This window comes from Pristis pectinata, chromosome 1, assembly GCF_009764475.1.
Source record: "Pristis pectinata isolate sPriPec2 chromosome 1, sPriPec2.1.pri, whole genome shotgun sequence".
Classification (NCBI taxonomy): domain Eukaryota; kingdom Metazoa; phylum Chordata; class Chondrichthyes; order Rhinopristiformes; family Pristidae; genus Pristis; species Pristis pectinata.
The window spans coordinates 70,362,275-70,379,931 of record NC_067405.1 but is presented as its reverse complement, the minus strand read 5'-3'; the positions used below and the strand labels follow the sequence as shown (position 1 = coordinate 70,379,931).

General features: G+C 46.7%; 1 protein-coding gene across 1 annotated transcript in view; it reads right to left on the bottom strand.

The window, feature by feature from the left end:
- LOC127567804 (cyclic nucleotide-binding domain-containing protein 2-like) overlaps positions 1-16,753 on the bottom strand; it is a 29,166-nt gene extending 12,413 nt beyond the window's left edge. Inside the window, exons 1-8 of the mRNA XM_052010927.1 lie at positions 16,670-16,753; positions 10,939-10,974; positions 9,721-9,882; positions 6,695-6,751; positions 4,564-4,727; positions 3,357-3,513; positions 2,514-2,665; positions 796-925 (exon numbers count right to left, since the gene is read on the bottom strand). Coding sequence (XP_051866887.1) covers positions 796-925; positions 2,514-2,665; positions 3,357-3,513; positions 4,564-4,727; positions 6,695-6,751; positions 9,721-9,882; positions 10,939-10,974; positions 16,670-16,753 — 942 coding nt within the window. The remainder of the gene's footprint in view (positions 1-795; positions 926-2,513; positions 2,666-3,356; positions 3,514-4,563; positions 4,728-6,694; positions 6,752-9,720; positions 9,883-10,938; positions 10,975-16,669) is intronic.
- Positions 16,754-17,657: the final 904 nt, after the last annotated feature.

The following is a 17,657-nucleotide window of genomic DNA, read 5'->3' as shown; positions in this document are numbered from 1 at the left end:
AATTTCCGGTCATTATCTCCAACCAATTATCTCCAAAATTGGTCCAAAACTGGCTCAAGGGCAGGTGCAAGCAGATTCATTAGTAACATTTCAAAGGAGATTGGATTAACTGGCAAGTGTCTGGCAAAATGATCGAAAAAGTGGGACTGGCTAAACTGTCATGACAATGAGCTAGCACAGGTATGATGTACCAAGTGGCCCCCTTCTGTGCTCAGCGAGACTATGAAACCAGTATTGAATGATACAAAGCAAGGTATCAGCAGGAAAAGTAGAAAGAATATGGGTTTAGCCCAACTGTAAAAGAGGTGGTTAGGGAGGGAAGTGACTTTCTCATGGATACTGATTGCTGTTTTAGGTAATTGGACACAACGATACAAAGAGAAGCCTGCTGGGGATAGGATGACAACAGAGGCAAAACAAATATGTGTGAACTACCAATCTGAAGGAAGGTTTGCTTTGGGAAAGATTCAATCACTATGACAGCTCAAAGCTTTAACAATTACAAGTCCCTATCATAATTGTTCGTACAATCTTTTAAGCAGATGTTGAGCTCCGTTGCATGGACTGTATTTTTAATGTAATCATAGGCACTTGACAGTATTTCAGGAACCCATATAAATCCTGAAAAATAGACAGAATATCTAATTATAAATAAAACGAAGCATCCAACATCAGCCATCACAGTTCTAGGTGTGTTCTGGAAATTCAGCATCTAACCCCCGACCTCAGTCAGTACATTTAAGCACCAGGCCAAGTCTTGGAACTGGTGAGCTTGGTGCTAATTTAAGAATTCACCTTGGTCACAAAAATAAGGTTGTCCATATTGTGTGGAATAACCTGGCCATAGAGGAACTCTTCTGTTGTTGAATGGTCGGATAGGACCTCGATGGAACTGTCAGGCAGTGACTGCAGAAGATTGAGTGATCTGGAAGAATAAGTGAAGCTGTGGTTACATTTCAATAAAAAAATGGACTAGACTCAGTGTTCAAGAGAGGTCTAACCATCAGCCAAGCACTCTCCTGAATCTGGATACTTCCTGAGCTATGAATATCTCCAAATCTTGGGCTATCTAAATTTGGGGTTTATGTACCAATAGGGTCACACTGGCAACACAGGAGATTCTGCAGATGCTGGAAATCTGGAGCAACACACAAAAAATGCTGGAGGAACTCAGCAGGTCAGGCAGAATCTATGGAGGGATATGATGTTTCGGGCCAAGACCCTTCATCAGGACTGGAAAGAATAAAAGGGTGGAGGGAAGGGGTGGAGGATGAGCTGGCGGGTGATAGGTGAGTCCAGGTGGGAGGGGGAAGGTAGGTAGGTGGGGGAGGGGGGAGTGGGAAGTGATAGGTGGAAGAGGGAAAGGGCTGAAGAAGATGGAATCCGATAGGAGAGGACAGTGGACCATGGAATTAAAGGGAAGGAGATGAGGAACTAGAGGGAGGTGATGGACTGGTCGTGAGGGTGGGTGAGGGGAATGGTCACACTGGCAGCTTCTAGTCCCACAAGCTCCAAATGTTGGTCCAGAAAATGGGAAATGCAAAGGCAAGAGCAGACTCCATAACCTTTGAGACAGTGCAGGCTGCTCGTGGAATCATAGAATCATACAGCACAGGAAGGAGACTTTTGGCCCATCAAGTTCATGCCAGCTCTCTGAAAGAGCCATCCAATTAGTTCCACTCCTCTTCTTTCCTCAAATTTCCCCTTTGCAAATACTTATTCCCATCTGTAAATGAAAATCAAAGAAACTACAGATGCTGGAAATCTGAAATAAAAAAAACAGGAAATCTGAAATAAAAAAAACAGGGAATGCTGGAGACACTCAGCAGGTCAGGCAGCATCTGTGGGAAGAGAAACAGTCGATGCTTTGGGTCTGTGACTCTGTCAGTTCCAACCCGAAAGATTGACCATTTCACTTCCCATTTATTCCAATCTCTTCTTTCAGTTACGATTGAATCTTTCAGCTACTGTTGCTTCAGAGAGCATTACAGGTCACAAGACCTTGTTGGGGCTGGTGTTTTCTTCCCACACACACACACACACACACACACACACACACCTGTCCACCTAATTATCTTCTCCCCTTGTTCACCCCTCCCATCGTCCCATCTCCATCCCCCCACCAAGTTCCATTGTCCATCATCCCCTTTACCCATTTACACTAATCTGCATTAATCCATTTATTCTTCCCACATTCCCATCAACTACCCCCAGATTCTACCACACACCAACCTGCACGCCTTGGAATGTGGGAAGAAACCGGAGCACCCAAAGGAAACTCATGCGGTCATAGAAAGAACATGCAAACTCCACACAGACAGCATCTGATGTCAGGATTGAACCCAGGTATCTGGTACTGTGAGGCAGCGGCTCTTGATGGGTGTTGCACACAAACTGCTTTTTATCTCCTTTGTAAACCATCTCAGAATAGACCACATCACTCAAGAAACACTCTACGTTTGTTTTTAGCTTGGTAAAAAACAGTCAACATAAAATTGGGGGAATGACTCTACCTGAAAAAAATAAAGCGATGATGTGCCTCCTCCACCAACACCTGGTCAAGCTTATTTGCAAAGAAGTCCTCTTTGTCCACAACCAACAGCTCAGTGTCCTCCACACAGACAGCAGTGAAGTTCCTTCGCAAGCACTTAAGCACAGGAATCTCCTGCAAGGGGAACCAATGGGTTTCATGAGGTCCCTGAACCTGAAGCAAACAGGACACTTCCGAGTTACTCAAGTCATGTCGGCAATGTCAGCCACTGGAGGTCATTCAGGAAGGCTGCCAATCCATGCCCAGCGAACTCTCATTCAGGATTGTACTTTCTGGTACTGTGAGGCAGCGGCTCTTGATGGGTGTTGCACACAAACTGCTTTTTATCTTTACTTTCAGTAAACTCCTCAGCCGCCATCACTGGGATTACAAACCCAGGGAATTCCTAATTTCAGCCATATTTTGATAAGAGTGAAATCCCTATCTCCATAGTATTCAGGGACACACACACAGTGAAATCCCTGTCTCCATAATAATCAGGGACACACACATACAGTGAATTCCCTATCTCTGTAATTTCAGGGACATACACAGTGAATTCCCTGTCTCCATCCAGTGAATTTCCTATCTCCATAATATTCAGGGACACACACACACACACACACACACACACACACACACACACACACACACACACACACACACACACACACACACACACACACACACACACACACACAGAATTCCCCACCTCTGTAATGTTCAGGACACACACCCAGTGAATTCCCTGTCTCCATAATATTCAGGGACACACAAACACAGTGAATTCCATAACTCCACAGGAAAACACACTGGGAATACTCACTCCAAACCTGGCACCCTTCCGCAAATCAGCTTGCTGTTCTTCCTTAAACGCACTGCTCCCATCCTGGTCTGTGGTGAAGCTCACACCTCCAGAGTAGATGAAGTAGAAACTGTGTGCAGGATCCCCTTTCCTTGTTATCACCCTCCTCCTCCTGAACCTAGGGAATGTGCCACAAAAGCCGTCAATATCATGCCGACATTTTTTCTTCCTTGCTTCCCCATTATCCTTCCTTTCCTTCCCCTTCTCTTGCCACATGGCCATTCTCTGAGCCAATTGTGCATGTAACCACTGCCATTGTGCAGCATTTATTTTGAACAATGGCTACAATGCTGAATGAGCATTATGGATAACAACATTCTGAGACTGAGGCAGGCCACAGGGCCAAGGGGTAGGCTTGTAGGAGAATTTCAAAGGAGAGGGCGAGAGGGGCAGAGGTTTAGGGAGGGAATTCCACAGCATAGAGCCTTGGAGGCAGGAAAACGGGACCAGCAACGGTGGATTGAATATCAGAATGAAAATCAGTGATGAGCTTGAGGGCAGAGTTGCCTGAGCAAACCTTAGGGCTCATCTGAGTTACTTTCTCCACTCCAATATTATGTTGGTCAAGCAGCAATCCAGTGACAGAGTATTATGTGCCTAATTAGTCCTGAGTGGGTGCCAATGACAGCTCCACACCTATTATTGTACCACCATTGAGCATTAGTACAATTTGGGCTGAATACTGATGCCTGGGGATACCCCAGTGAGTTAGAGTGGTTCATTATTTACTCTGTGGTTGGATATAAAGGTCAGCCAGTTTTGAAACCTGCTGGTCCATGGTCTTCCGGGGTAGGTTTATCAGATCATCCCAAGCTTGCCTAATTACATTCAAGTGGAATCTTCCCACTAAATTGATCCAAGATTGGATCTAGAGACCGCACAGCCTTGTGGGGCGGGGCTGGGGCAGGAGGTTGATGTTTATCTGTGACACAAAATCCACGTTCCTGCCTCCTTGAATCATCGCTGGGAATCCTAAAATAGGAAGTAGACTCATTCGGAGAACATAAGTTACCAACTCCCATTTGAGCTGACAGTGTAGTTAGCAGGCTCCGATACAGAGTGTGAGTGGAACAAAGCACTCTACGCCAATACAGCTCGCACCCAAACCCTTTGTTAGAAGGGTATGTCCAATCCCCTGGTCGCTAGTGTCTCTATATTGCTCACCTACCGTTCATATCTCATTATTTTTGCCAGCAAAAGCTGGTAGGACTTGCTGTAGTGTCTGAAGCTCAGCAAAGATCTCAGTACAACTAAAAGCAGTTCCAGCTCTTCCATCGATCTCTGCTCAGGTACTTTCATGGTGATCTGAATCTCCCTAATGGAAAGGTTGTTCTGTGGATTACAAATAAATAGCGCTGACAATGAATCCTCTGATGTTTGTACTTTAACAGGCAATGAGGAACAAAATGAGATTTTGGATGTTGCGATCTACTTAACAATGAGGAAGATCTCGCGACAGATGTCCTGCAATATCCTTCCCAGGACACAGCTTCATCACAGGGACTGCAGCAGTTCGAGGAGGCAGCTCATCTCCACCTTCTCAGAAGTCTGGTGGTTTAGTGGCACAGCTGGTAGAACTGCCGCCTCACAGCTCCAGGTTCACTCCTGACCTTGGATGCTGTCTGTGTGGAGTTTGCACGTTCTCCCTGTGACCAAAACTACACACAGTACTCCAAATGCGGCCTCACCAACGATTTATACAACTGCAACATAATGTCCCAACTCCTATACTCAATACCCTGTCTGAAGGCCAGCATGCTACACACCTTTCTCGCCACCCTGTCTACCTGTGACACACTGCTTTCAACGAACTATGCACTTGTACTCCTAGGTCCCTCTGTTCCATTACACTCCCTAGTGTAGTATAAGTAGTATGGGTTTCCTCCCACAGCCCAAAGAAGTGTGGGTTGGTAGGTTAATTGGCCACTGTGAATTGGCCCTAGTGTAGGTGAGTGGTAGAATCTGGGTGAGTTGTTGGGGATGTGGGGAGAATGGGATTAGAGTAGGATTGGTGTAAGTGGGTGGTTGATAGTCAACATGGACTCGGTGTGCTGAAGAGTCTGTTTCCAAGCTGTATCTGTCTATGACTCTATGTAGAATGCTATAGTTCATAAACTCAGGATGTCCCTAAACAATCTGTAGCCACTGACATCCAGTCACTGCTGTAGGAAACAGGTCATCAAATCACACAGCACCTTGCCACAAGCAGGGATGTGATAATGACCAGGTAACTGCCTTTAACGTGGTGGATTGGGAGATAAGTATTGACCGGGCCACCAGGTGTAACTCCCCTGATCTTCCCCAAAAGATTGCTGTGGATCTTTTGAGTCCACCGAAGAGAGCAGATGGGGTGTCAGCTTAACATCCCATCCAAAAGACAGCACTAGCAACAATGCAGCCCAGCCTTGGCAGAATTGCAGGCTGGGGTTGCTCAACTCTCCACAGCGAGGATTGAACCTGCAACATTCCCACACTGAGCCATAAGTGACACCAACAGAACTCCTAGCTGGCACAAGAGACAGAAATGGCAGATTTGACCACAAAGATCCTCAGTTTTAGCCGTTTAAAATAGACAGGAAATTCCATGAAGTGCAGTCCCTGATATTAAGCATGGTAGACTTTGGATTTGCTTGCAGCATTTGTGAAAGTAATGAAAAAATCCTTTCCATTTTTTTTGTAAAGGTCCTGTTGAAAACTGTTATAAAAGCAGTGGAGGTTGTCAAATTCAACCACCCACAGGAATTTAAACCACTTCACCTTAACCAGCCAGACTTTTAGTCTTAATACTTTGTAGAACAGACTAAAATTGATCCTTATTAAACTTGAATTGAAGACTTTCTTCCTCACATTCTAACTTAGGAATGGGGAGCATTTAATTTACATATGGAGGGCTCTGAGGTGGTGGATCATGCACTTGGACTTAGTGAGAGAAGGGAAGAATAAAACTGAATTTCTCTGCAAAGTGGTGCAGCGGGAGGAGCTGCTGCCTCACAGAAATAGAGGCCTGGGTTCGGCCCTGACCTCTGCCTCTGCCTCTGTGGAGTCTGCATGTTCTCTCTGTGACCGTGAACATTCCCCCAGGGTGCTCTGGTTTCCTCCCACGTCTCAAAGACGAACGGGCAAGTTAAACAGCTGCTTTAAAATGCCCCTCATGTCTGGGTTAGTGGAGGGAGTTGTAGGTTTCACCCCACTACTTTCCTAACCAAAACATGAAGGGCACTCTGCCATTCCCTGACTTCTCCTTCCTTCATCCTGGTCCCAGTGCTCGTTGAAGCTGGTCATGCCAGGGACCTACTTACATGCTGTGACTTGAAGTACTGAAGGTCAAATGCCGCTTTGCTGCTCTCTCTCTGTTCCTGTGGGGATACAATAAAAAAGTGAGCGCAGTTAACCCTTTCAGTGCCTAAGGGAAGCCCAAGAGGGAAGAACTGAGAGAGCTCACGACGCTGCAAAGGACTGCGTCCTGTGCCGTGGTTGTTCTTACTCAGTGCAGGATCTGGAGTCTTGCAAACGGGGTCCTCGATTTTCAACAGGGGGAGGGGAGGTGGGCGGTGGACATGACTGACAGCTCAGGGTTCCATGTCCGTCAATTTCCTCTGAATCCACTGCAGCCAATCCCATCCAGGTCCTCCTCTCGGTCAACAGGCAGCAATGATGGGAGATCACAGATGGAGGTGGAGGGGTTGCTCCCTGGTAGAGGGGTAAGTGTGGTGATGTGGGCTAGTGGGTGACCCTGGAGCAAGGAACATCCAAAAGTCCTCGTGAGGCCTACTGGAGCATTCTCAGTCACGAGAGGTGTCAACTGAAGTGTCAGACTTATTCTCCCACACCTTGACTGGCTTTCAATTTCAGATCTGAGTTGAGGGAAGTGGGACAGAGGGTGAAATGAAAGCAAAAGGAAATGCTGGAAATGTTCGACAGGTCAGGCAGCATCTGTGGAGGGAGAAACAGAGTCAACATTTCAGGTGAAAGACCATTCATCCGAACTGGGGAAGTGAAAACAAGTTTGTTTAAACTTGCAGAACGGAGTTGGACTGGGGGGGTGGTGGGGTGGGGTGAGATGTCTGGGTTAAAGGAAACACCTCTGATAGGGTGAGACCAGGGTTGAGTGGTGGGGGTAAGATGTTGGAGAAGTCATCTGATCAGTAGTTGGTTAAAGTATAATGCGGGTGTGGAGGTTGTAGGCAGTGAAGCCATCACTGATACCCCACCTCTAGGACCTAAAATCACACTGACATCACCCAAACCTGTTCATCATAATTAAGCGCCCCTTCTTGTTAGACATGCCATTCATCAGTTGAAAAGAGTGGGTTGAGAAACCAAGGACTGCAGATGCTGGAATCTAGATGAAAAACACAATGATGCTGGAGGAACTCAGCAGGCCAGGCAGCATCCGTGGAGACAATTCTCCCACTTCAAGTAATCCCCACCCCCCTTCCCCCATAACAACCCCCCCCACCATGCTTCTTCCCTTTCCTAGCCTATCTCTCTTTTTTCTACCCCCCTTTTTTCCCTCTCTCTCCTTACCTTTGACCCATCCCCTGGTGGATCTGCTCTCCCCTCCTCCCCCGCACCTGCCTATCACTATCTCTTACCTGCATCTACCTATCACCACCCTGTGCCCACCCCACCTCCCCTCTTTTGTCCACCTATCACTGCTCTGCTTTTCCCTCCAATGGGCTTCCCCTTTTCCTATCTTCAGTCCTGAAGAAGGGTCCTGACCCGAAACATTGACCGCCTGCTTTTCTCCACGGATGCTGCCTGGCCTGCCGGGTTCCTTCAGCATCATAGTGTTTTTCAAAAGAGTGAGTTATCCCCAAGGTACGGAAGACATCATGGGTCTGAGAAGATGAGGGATTCGCTTCACTCCACCCAAACAACCTGACGCCTGACCCAACACCAGGGGTTGTGGTTCAAACCAGAGGTGAGGGATACACCTAAGTTATAAACAAGAAATGCTGGAAACATCTAACAGGTCAGGCAGCATCTGTGAAGGGAGAAGCAGCGTTGGCGTTTCAGGACTTTTAGCAGAATACATCAACGGGGCAGATCCTCTTGTATGCTTCGGTGAAAGCATTGATGGTAGCTTGGGGCTCAGCTTCTGAGCCTGCTCAGATGGAAGTGCCATCTGCATACTGCAGGGGCTTGGGTGACCTTGGTTCTGGAGTGTAGTGGCCCTTGATTGAGCTGCTTCCCATTAGTTCTGAAGAGTGGCTCCCTCCCCCAGGAGATCGGTGAGACCCGAGGATTCCCCTGGCACAGCATTAGCTCTCTCCATTGCCAGAGCGTTCCTGCCTTGCTCTCACTGCTGACCAGTAAGCCCAGGAAAACCCTGTACCCAAAGCCGGTGAGCACTGTCTATATCACTCCAGGCTTTCCCTGAGGGGTTGTCCACTCACAGCCTAATGCTACCTCACAGCGCCAGAGACCCAGGATCAATCCTCCACAGGGTGGAGTTTGCACGTTCTCCCTGTGACTGTGTGGGTTTTCCCCTGGGCGCTCCAGTTTCCTCCCACATCCCAAAGACGTGCGGGTTGGTAGGTTGATTGGCCGCCGTAAATTGCCCCCAGTGTGTAGGTGAGGGGTAGAATCTGGGAGGTGTAACAGTAGGTCACCCAGCCCTTCAAAGCCTGCCCCACCATTTCATGAGATCACAGCTGATCTGATTGAAGCCTCAAGTCTGCATTCCCATCTATCACTGGTAACCTTCACCCCCCTCACCTATCAAGAATCTATCTCCCTCTGCCTTATAAATATTCAAAGACCCACTGCCCCTTGAGGAAGAGTTCCAAAGAGTCAGCTTCTGGGCACACTGCTGACCAGAGTAAACACTTCCACCTGCTCCCAAACATGTACTTTTCCAGGTTAAACCAACCCCTCCAGGTTTCATCCACATTCCTTCCCCTCACCCCCTCAAAAAATGGCCTGTCAACATTCCCCTCATCTCTCAGCTCAGCTTGAACCAGGGAATTGTCTCCCCAGATTCGCACAAGCACCAGTGAACAATATTAATTCAAAGTATCCTGCTACTAGATCAATACAATAGGTATCCATGTGAAAATGGCTTCTGGGGTTAATCCATTGCCAAAAAAGAATGTACACATTATAAGTTCCTGATTTATTCCACTACAATGATCCATAATGTTAGCTAGGAAGCAATCCTGTCTCTGACTCTCTTTCAATTCTCCTCATTGGTTAGTTAGTATGTATCTCTCCAAGTCAATGAGTTTTCCTGGGGACTGCAGGTTAACATCTGGTTATCTGTGACTAAATGCCCCATGCAACATTTCTGCCCAATTTCTTCAGAAGAAGTGGATGCTCTCACCTCTTCAGTCTGCGTCTTGCTGCCATACTTTGTCAACGTTGCCCAGACTTGCATGAAGGCTTTTGATGCCACGCGCAGGTGCATGCAGACTCGACACATCACAACCACTTTTCTAGCAATGCTTTGGAACCTGCGGAGCAACTGGAAGGACAGAATTTGAACCTACAAACAGACAATTGGATTATCTATTGTATCCAACATACAGGGTACAGCAGCGGGAGTTAACCACCGCATTTTGCTGTGCAGTAGGAAGGAAAGCATTAGACTGCAGGGTGTTAAAGACGGCATGGTCAGCTGGGTACAAAAATAGCAAACGGAATTTAACCCAAAGAAGAGTGAGGTAATGCGTTTGAGGAAGCGTGACATGGCGAGGGGACACAGAATAAATCCAAAGGCATTTAGTGGTATGGACCTTGAATTATATGCCCATGGATCCTCAAAGGTCAATGTGATTAAAAAGTCACACGGGATAGTTTCCTTTATTAGCCAAGGCACGGGATACAAGAACAGGGAGGTTACACGATACCATAGAATGCTCGTTAGCCCACAGCTTGGGTGCAATGTAGAGTTCTGGTCACTGCATTGCAAGAGAGATGTGACTGCACTGGAGAGGGTGCAGAGGGGGTCAGCCAGAGCTGGACATTTGCAGCAATGAGGAAAGATTGGGCTGGGGTTGTTTCCTTGGAATAGAAGAGGCTAAGGGGCTAAAACAGAGTATTTAGGAAGCTCGTATTTCCCTTAGCTGAAGAGTCAAGATCCAGGGGGCAGAGATTCAGAATAATCGGAGAAGGATTGAGGGGAGTTGTGGTGGCTACAAGGGGGAAATGAGGAGAGTTTTTTTTCCACCCAGGGTGTGGTGAGGGTCTGGAACTCACTGCTTGAAAGGGTAGTTAAGGCAGACACCATCATCTTGATTTAAAAAGGTTACTGGATGTGAAGTTGAGGGCCTGCAGGGGTACAGGTCATGTGTTGGGAGGTGGGACTGGGTTGAACGGTTCTATTTCATCCAGTGCCGGTAATGGTGGGCTGAGTGGCCTCCTGGGTCACATGTTTTCATTGATTCCACAAATCTACTCCCCCGACTCAGGATGTCCCCAAGAAATCATCAGTCAAAGGGGAATTTTGAACTGTCACTGCCACAATTCAGGGAACGTGGCGAGATGCCCCAAGAACGTAATTCCTGGCTAAATTCTCATTCAAATGTGCAAAATCGCTCACCACAACTTCCTGCTTTGTAGCATGCTCCGTGGAAACCTAAAAGGCACAAAATAAGCCAGTCAATATCATTGCTTCTGAGCAGATGCACTTTGGGTTATGATAGTGCATCGTATTATTAAAAGCACCCCTGGTTTTGCTTGCCAATGATTTCCCAGCCCTTAGCAACACTCTTCAGGCCCTATAACTGTTTGATTAAAGGGATCATCATTAACCCTCGGTATTGTACTCAGCGCTGGGCATGGATCTTGGGGTAAGATATTTTGCCCTTGGCAAGGAAAGTTAAAATAGAAATAAAAATACTAGAACAGGGTGCACAGCCTGTGTTTGTTTCTCCCTCAAGCACAGAAAATCACAGGCTAATCTAATTGTTTTAAAAGGGTTGGATTATTGAGCAGAACCATGAGTTTCTGGTGGGAGAGGGGTGGAAGTCCAGAACAAGACAACGTGCACTCGGTATTGGAAGCAGAGGTGGTGTCTGGAAGCACTTCTTCACACGGAGAGCAGTGCAGATCAAGATCTCTCTCTTTCAAAAGACCTTTCAATAATGTGGTTCACTTGTAGACGTGAAACCCAACTGATAGGTTTTGCTTTGGATAAAGTCAACAAGTGAACGGGTTAAGTTACCAAACAGTTTTGATCTAACAGTGGGGTCCCGTTGCCATGTTCCTATGGATAATGTACCTGAGATGCTGTGTAAACAGAGGGAGGGCAAATTGACCTACATTAGAATGTACTGATGCCAACCCCGCCAGCCGTGTATTCCAGCAGAGACCCCACCATAATCAAATTTAAAAATATGCTTCATGATAGTGTGTGTATACATCTGCCTCCTAACATTGAGGATACAGGTGTGTGCCCCTCCAAATGTTAATATTTAATAATTTAAATTTCTGTTCAGAATCCTGATCATCAATCCTAACTGGAGTTCCCAAAGAGTTAATCCCTGTGTCAGAATTCACTCTTTATCCAAATGTCAAATTATTCAGTTCATTTGACTGCCTGACTTACAGGGGTGTGGACAAAGGTAAGTGGGAGAAGACTACCTATCCATCCATGCTGGCCACACCTCTTACAGACCCAAAAGGACCACCCCTGTCATAATCTGAGGAGAGAAATTACACAAGGGTCCTTAGACAGCACCTTCCAAACCCACCACTTCTACCAGATAGAAGGACAGGGGCAGGAAAAGCAGAGGAAAACCACCACCTGGAAGTTGCCCTCCAAGCCACATATTACCCTGACTTGGAAATATATCACCGTTCCTTCACCGTCATTGGAACTCCCTCCCTAACAGCATTGTGGGTACACCCACATCTCAAGAACTGCAGTAGTTCAAGAAGGCAGCTCAATACCATCTTCTCAAGGGAAGTGGTGTCCCTTAGTATCACATCACACTTTGTACCAGAATTCATTGTACCTGGTGGCCTCCATCCCTTCTCCAGATAGTCCACTCCACCTAATGTTCCCACCAGGCCTTAGTCTATTTAGCCATTGGGATGAGATGGCATTAGGCATTGGCTGGTACCAATGGCCAGGCAGTCAACAAGATGTCATCTGATAGTTCTTGTATAATAGGAAATCTACCTTGTCATGTCCCTTGCACTTCATTTGTTTACCTGCACTGCACTTTCTCTGCACCTGCTACACTATATTCTGCATTCTGTTTTCCTTTTACTACCTCGATGTACTTACATATGGCATGATCTGACTGGATGGCAAAGTTTTTCACTGTATCTCCATACACATGACAATAATAAACCAATTCAATTCAAATTCTTGGGGAATACTGAATTCATTGGTCTTCTTGTCCAGTACTCTTACTTTTTATTCCTTAATAAACTCCCAAGGATAGTGCATGTGACAGGCATCCTATGAAGAGATTTGTTTGACAACTCGGGATCAACAATCCGTCTTCTCAAGTTGCCTCAGTGAGATTATTAGACCATTATTATTTCTGGATCATTAGACCAGACCTTGGGTTACTGGTCCAGTAATGTAACCAGAGTAAACCTCCAATAATCTGACATCTGGTAACCAAGATGCCGAACCATTGGGATTTCCGAATAGTTGGACAGCAGGTAATTGTAGTTCTACTGTATTGGTATTGATACTGTATATGCTTCCTTGGATAACCAGACCAAAATTGTACACATTACTCAAGGTGCAGTGTCACCAAAGCTCTGTATAATTATAGTAAGATATCTTTACTACAATATCATCTTGTAATTAAGGCCTGCATGCTATTTGCTTACTGCACCTGGATGTTAGCTTGTATACAAGGACACCAAGGTCCCTTTGAGCATCAACATTTCCCAGTCTCTGAACATATAAAAGATAATCAGCATATCTGTTTTCCCAGCTTCAGCTTTTTCCACTTTGTGCTCTAGCTGCCATGTTGTTGCCCACTCAGTCAGCTTTGCCTACACCCCCTTAGAGGGTCTATATCTTATTCACCCCCTCCCTCTGATTACCTTTCGCGCCCTCCCTGATTCCCCATCACCCCCCTCTGATTCCCCTTCGCCCACTCCCTCTGATTCCCCATCACCCCCCTCTGATTCCCCTTCACTCCCCCTCCCTCTGATTCCGTCACCCCCCCCCCCCGATTCCCCATCACCCCCTCCCTCTGATTCCCCTTCGCCCCCTCCCTCTGACTCCCCTTCACTCCCCCTCCCTCTGATTCCCTGTCACCCACTACTCGCATTCCCACTCATCAGCCAACTTGGAAATGTCACACTTGGTCCCCTTGGCCAAATCGTAGATACAGATTGCTTGGGCTCTTGTTGTTGTAGTGCTCCTCTTGTCATGACCTGTCCAGCTGAGAATGACCCCTCAATCCCCACTGGTGTATAACCCACAGTTCCACATGCTCTAACCTGGTTCAATCTTTTGCACTGAAAACCTTGCAAAAATCCAAGTGCACAACATCCGCTGGTTCCCCCTCATTAACTCTACTAAATACTTCCTCAAAAGTGTTTCCACCCTTGCGCTAAGCTCTGCTATCATTGAGGATGGAATTGTTCATGAAGCCTCCATCTTATGCTGATTGTTTCATTGCCCACAACAAGTGGCACAGTGGTGCACTACTAGAGCCACTGCCTCCCAGCACGGCAACCCAGCTTCAATCCAGACCTCTGGTACTGTCTGTGTGTGGAGTTTGCACGTTCTCCCTGTGACCGCATGGATTTCCTCTAGGTGCTCCAGTCTTCTCCCATATCCCAGAGACCTGCAGGTTGCTAGATTACTTGGCTGCTGTAAATTACCCCCAATGTGTAGGTGAGTGGTAGAACCTGAGGAGGGGAGTTGATGGGAATGTGGAGAGAACACAATAGGATAAGCAAGGATTAGGTTTGATGGTTGGCCCGAACTCGATGGGTTGAAGGGCCTGTTTCCGTGCCACATGCCTCCGTTCACAACTGGATGTGGCACGATGACAGAATGCTTAATCTCACCACTTGGGGGTAGGATCACTTGCTTGAGCTAAAGCATGTTACTTCTACTATCATAAACACAGCCTTGTTCTGCAATTGTGCCAGGTTGGCTCCTCATTTTAAAGGTATCTAGTGCTGCTACTGTATGCTCTACCAAACACTTCACTGATGCAGAGTTGATGAGTGAGGCATACACCAAGTCTTGAGGTTACAGATCTTGTACATGTTGATGGACAGGAGCTCCCAAGGATTCCTACATTCCAGCTTCCAGATCTGTTTTGACTCTGTTGCATTTAGTACAGTGGTAGTGCTGCACAACTCAATGACAGCGTCTTCATTGTGAAGGCGGGAGTAGTCTCAAGCACTGGGCAGTGAGTACCAGTACTGTCATGGATGGATGCATCAGCAACAGGCCGATTGGCAGGTTTTTCCATGTACTGATTCAGCTGTGGGCCATGAGAGTGCTCAGTCATTGAAGTCCCCACCCAGACTACATTGTGCCCTCATTATCCCCAAATGTTCCTCCCAAGGCAGCATTCAGGTGTGCAAACAACATGTGATTTTCCTTCCTATGTTTAACCTGATACCATGACTTCATGGGATCCATAGTCAATGTTGAGGGCTCCCAGGGTCTACCATCCCTCATGGGACACCATGGTGCTCCCACATCAGCTGGATCGGTACTTACATTGGGATTGGAACATGCACGAATCCTGATGAAAACATCTAGGACATTGGCTGATTGTGTGTAGGGCAATGCCAGGATGTTGATTGACTTCACTGTATAACAGTTCTCCTTACTGAGGTGCATCTCCAAATGCCAGTCAGATGGAGTTTGCAGCGTCAGCTGGCTTCTGTGTGTCTTTGGCATAACTAGAAATGGCACCCATGTCAATGTGGTGGTCAGCCTGGTTTTGTAAAATGACGGGGAGAGGGTGCACAGAAGTCTGTGGCACATAAAGATGTCATTCAAAGCATTCTCCATAACATCTGCAGAAGAACCATCCAGTCTAATTCCAGTGACCACTCTTGGTCCATTGCCTTGTAGTCTACAGCAGTCTACAACATCTTAAATGCACATCCTGGTACTTTTTTTTTGAAGGCAATGGGAATTTCTGCCCCCACCATTCCACCAGGAATTTCAAAGCCTCGCCAGCCTCCAGCTGACATTTCCCTCCAGACTTTGTGAGCATTACATTAAAACTGTGCTCCCCAGATTAGTCACTCTCTTATAATGCCTCCCTCAAATCCACCCTGTGCGGTTTTATCTTATTAGAACATAAAAATATAAAATATTACTTTAAAATAAATTATGTATTAGAATTAATCATAATTATAAATTTATATTTTGTAACAATATATTAAATTATAAATACATTATAAATAAAAATTATAATAAATCTTCTCTCAGTCTCCCCCATTTGTAAGAAAACAACCCCAGCCTATCACTACTGCTCATTGGTTAAAGTTCTCCAACCTCCATAACTTCATAAATCCCCACTGTCCCATCTCTAGTGCCATTGCAACTTTTCTGCAGTGGTAACCAGAACTGTACTTTGCAGCCAAAGACTCGCTCCATGCAGCTCTAGCATTACCTCCCTGTTCAGTCCAGTCGTACAGCTCACAAACAGGCCCATCAGCCCACCGAATCTTTGCTGTTTGTCAAGCACCCATTTACAATATCCTACACGAATCCCACTTTATACTTCCCACATTCCCATCAACTCCCCCAAATCCTACCACTCACCTACATGCCAGGGACAATTTACAGTAGCCAATTAACCTACCAATCTGCTTGCCTTTGGAATGTTGGAGGAAACCCATCCAGTCACAGGGAGAATGTACAAACTCCACACAGACAGCACCTGACGTCAGGATTGAACCCAGGTCCCCAGCGCTGTGTCTACTATGTCGCTAGCAGCTCCACCAGCTGCTCCAAACGTGCTGCCATATGTCTAACCCAGTAAGGGCAGTTAGTTTGCATGCCTTTTTAGCCACCTTGACCACCCCCTTCTCTCCACTGCAACTCTCCAAGGGGAACTGGATAGATTGGAAGCTGTTGCAGGGTTATGAGGCAGGTGAGGTTGCTTAACCAACAATTTCAGAGGGTCAACATAGGTATCATGGGCCGAAGGGCCTCTTCCTCCCCAGTGATTAGGCTTTTGGGGATATCTCTTGTTTCCCTGAAAACTCAGGCGTAGTTGTGATCCAAAACAAGTTGGAATAAAATTAGTTACAACATGAACGGCTGGCGAACCAAGAGAGATTCGTGCCCTGCGTGTACATGGTCAGAGCCTGGTTACTTGAGTTGGCGTCTCCGCCACATCTCGCGGGCTGTTCCCACTGCTGCTTTTCCTGGAGCCGTCTATACTCGGCGAGGAGCTCATCCTTCTACCCCCCCCCCCCCAACCCGTCTGTCCGGGACGCCGGTGGCGTCTTTCGAAACACCAGCCCGCCGTTCGGAATTGGAACAACCGCCCAACGCGCCTCCAAGCCGGCGGGTTGGGCAGAGAGGAGCCGCCGGCGCTCGGAGGGTCCTGGCTTGGAATGTCAGGCTCCGACCCATCCTCTCCCCTTTCACTCAATGGCAAACCTGCACTCCCCAAATAGTTGGAGCATACAATCGCATACGGCTGGGAGCCGGAGCAAAGCTTGGTATGTATGTTATAATATATTTATACAAAGCTATGTACTATAATCATAAAGTTATTATATGTTGTAACTTTGTGACATATTAAAATTTAAATATAAATAAAAAATATAATTATAATAAATCTTCCCTCAGTACTTTAATTTTCACTTTCTGCAATCCTTGAACCTTTGTAACGGTCTTATTCTACTGCAATTTGCCACAGTTCAATTTACAATAGAGTGCACCAAGCAGCGGGTGGCGTGACTATTCCCCGCCCTCCCTGAGACAATGCAAAATCTTTGACACTGCTCGGCTCGAGTCCAGCTCAGCCAGTCTTTCAGAAGCAGCAATGGAGGTGTACTTTTTTTTAATGTCTGACACCTGGAGCGAAGGTACTCGCAGGGGTCAAATGGCAGCCAAATAAAAGGTGGCCAGACAATTTAATTATATCTTTGGATTGAAGATTAGGGGAGCGCATCAACACAGACCACGCTACCACGAATGTTGCAGTCCAGTAACCAATAGAGTCATACAGCGTGGAAACAGACCCTTCGGCCCAACTGGTCCATGCTGACCAAGATTCCCAGCTATGATGGTCCTATTTGCTCGCATTTGGCCCATATCCCTTAAACCTTTCCTATGTATGTAACTGGCCCTGT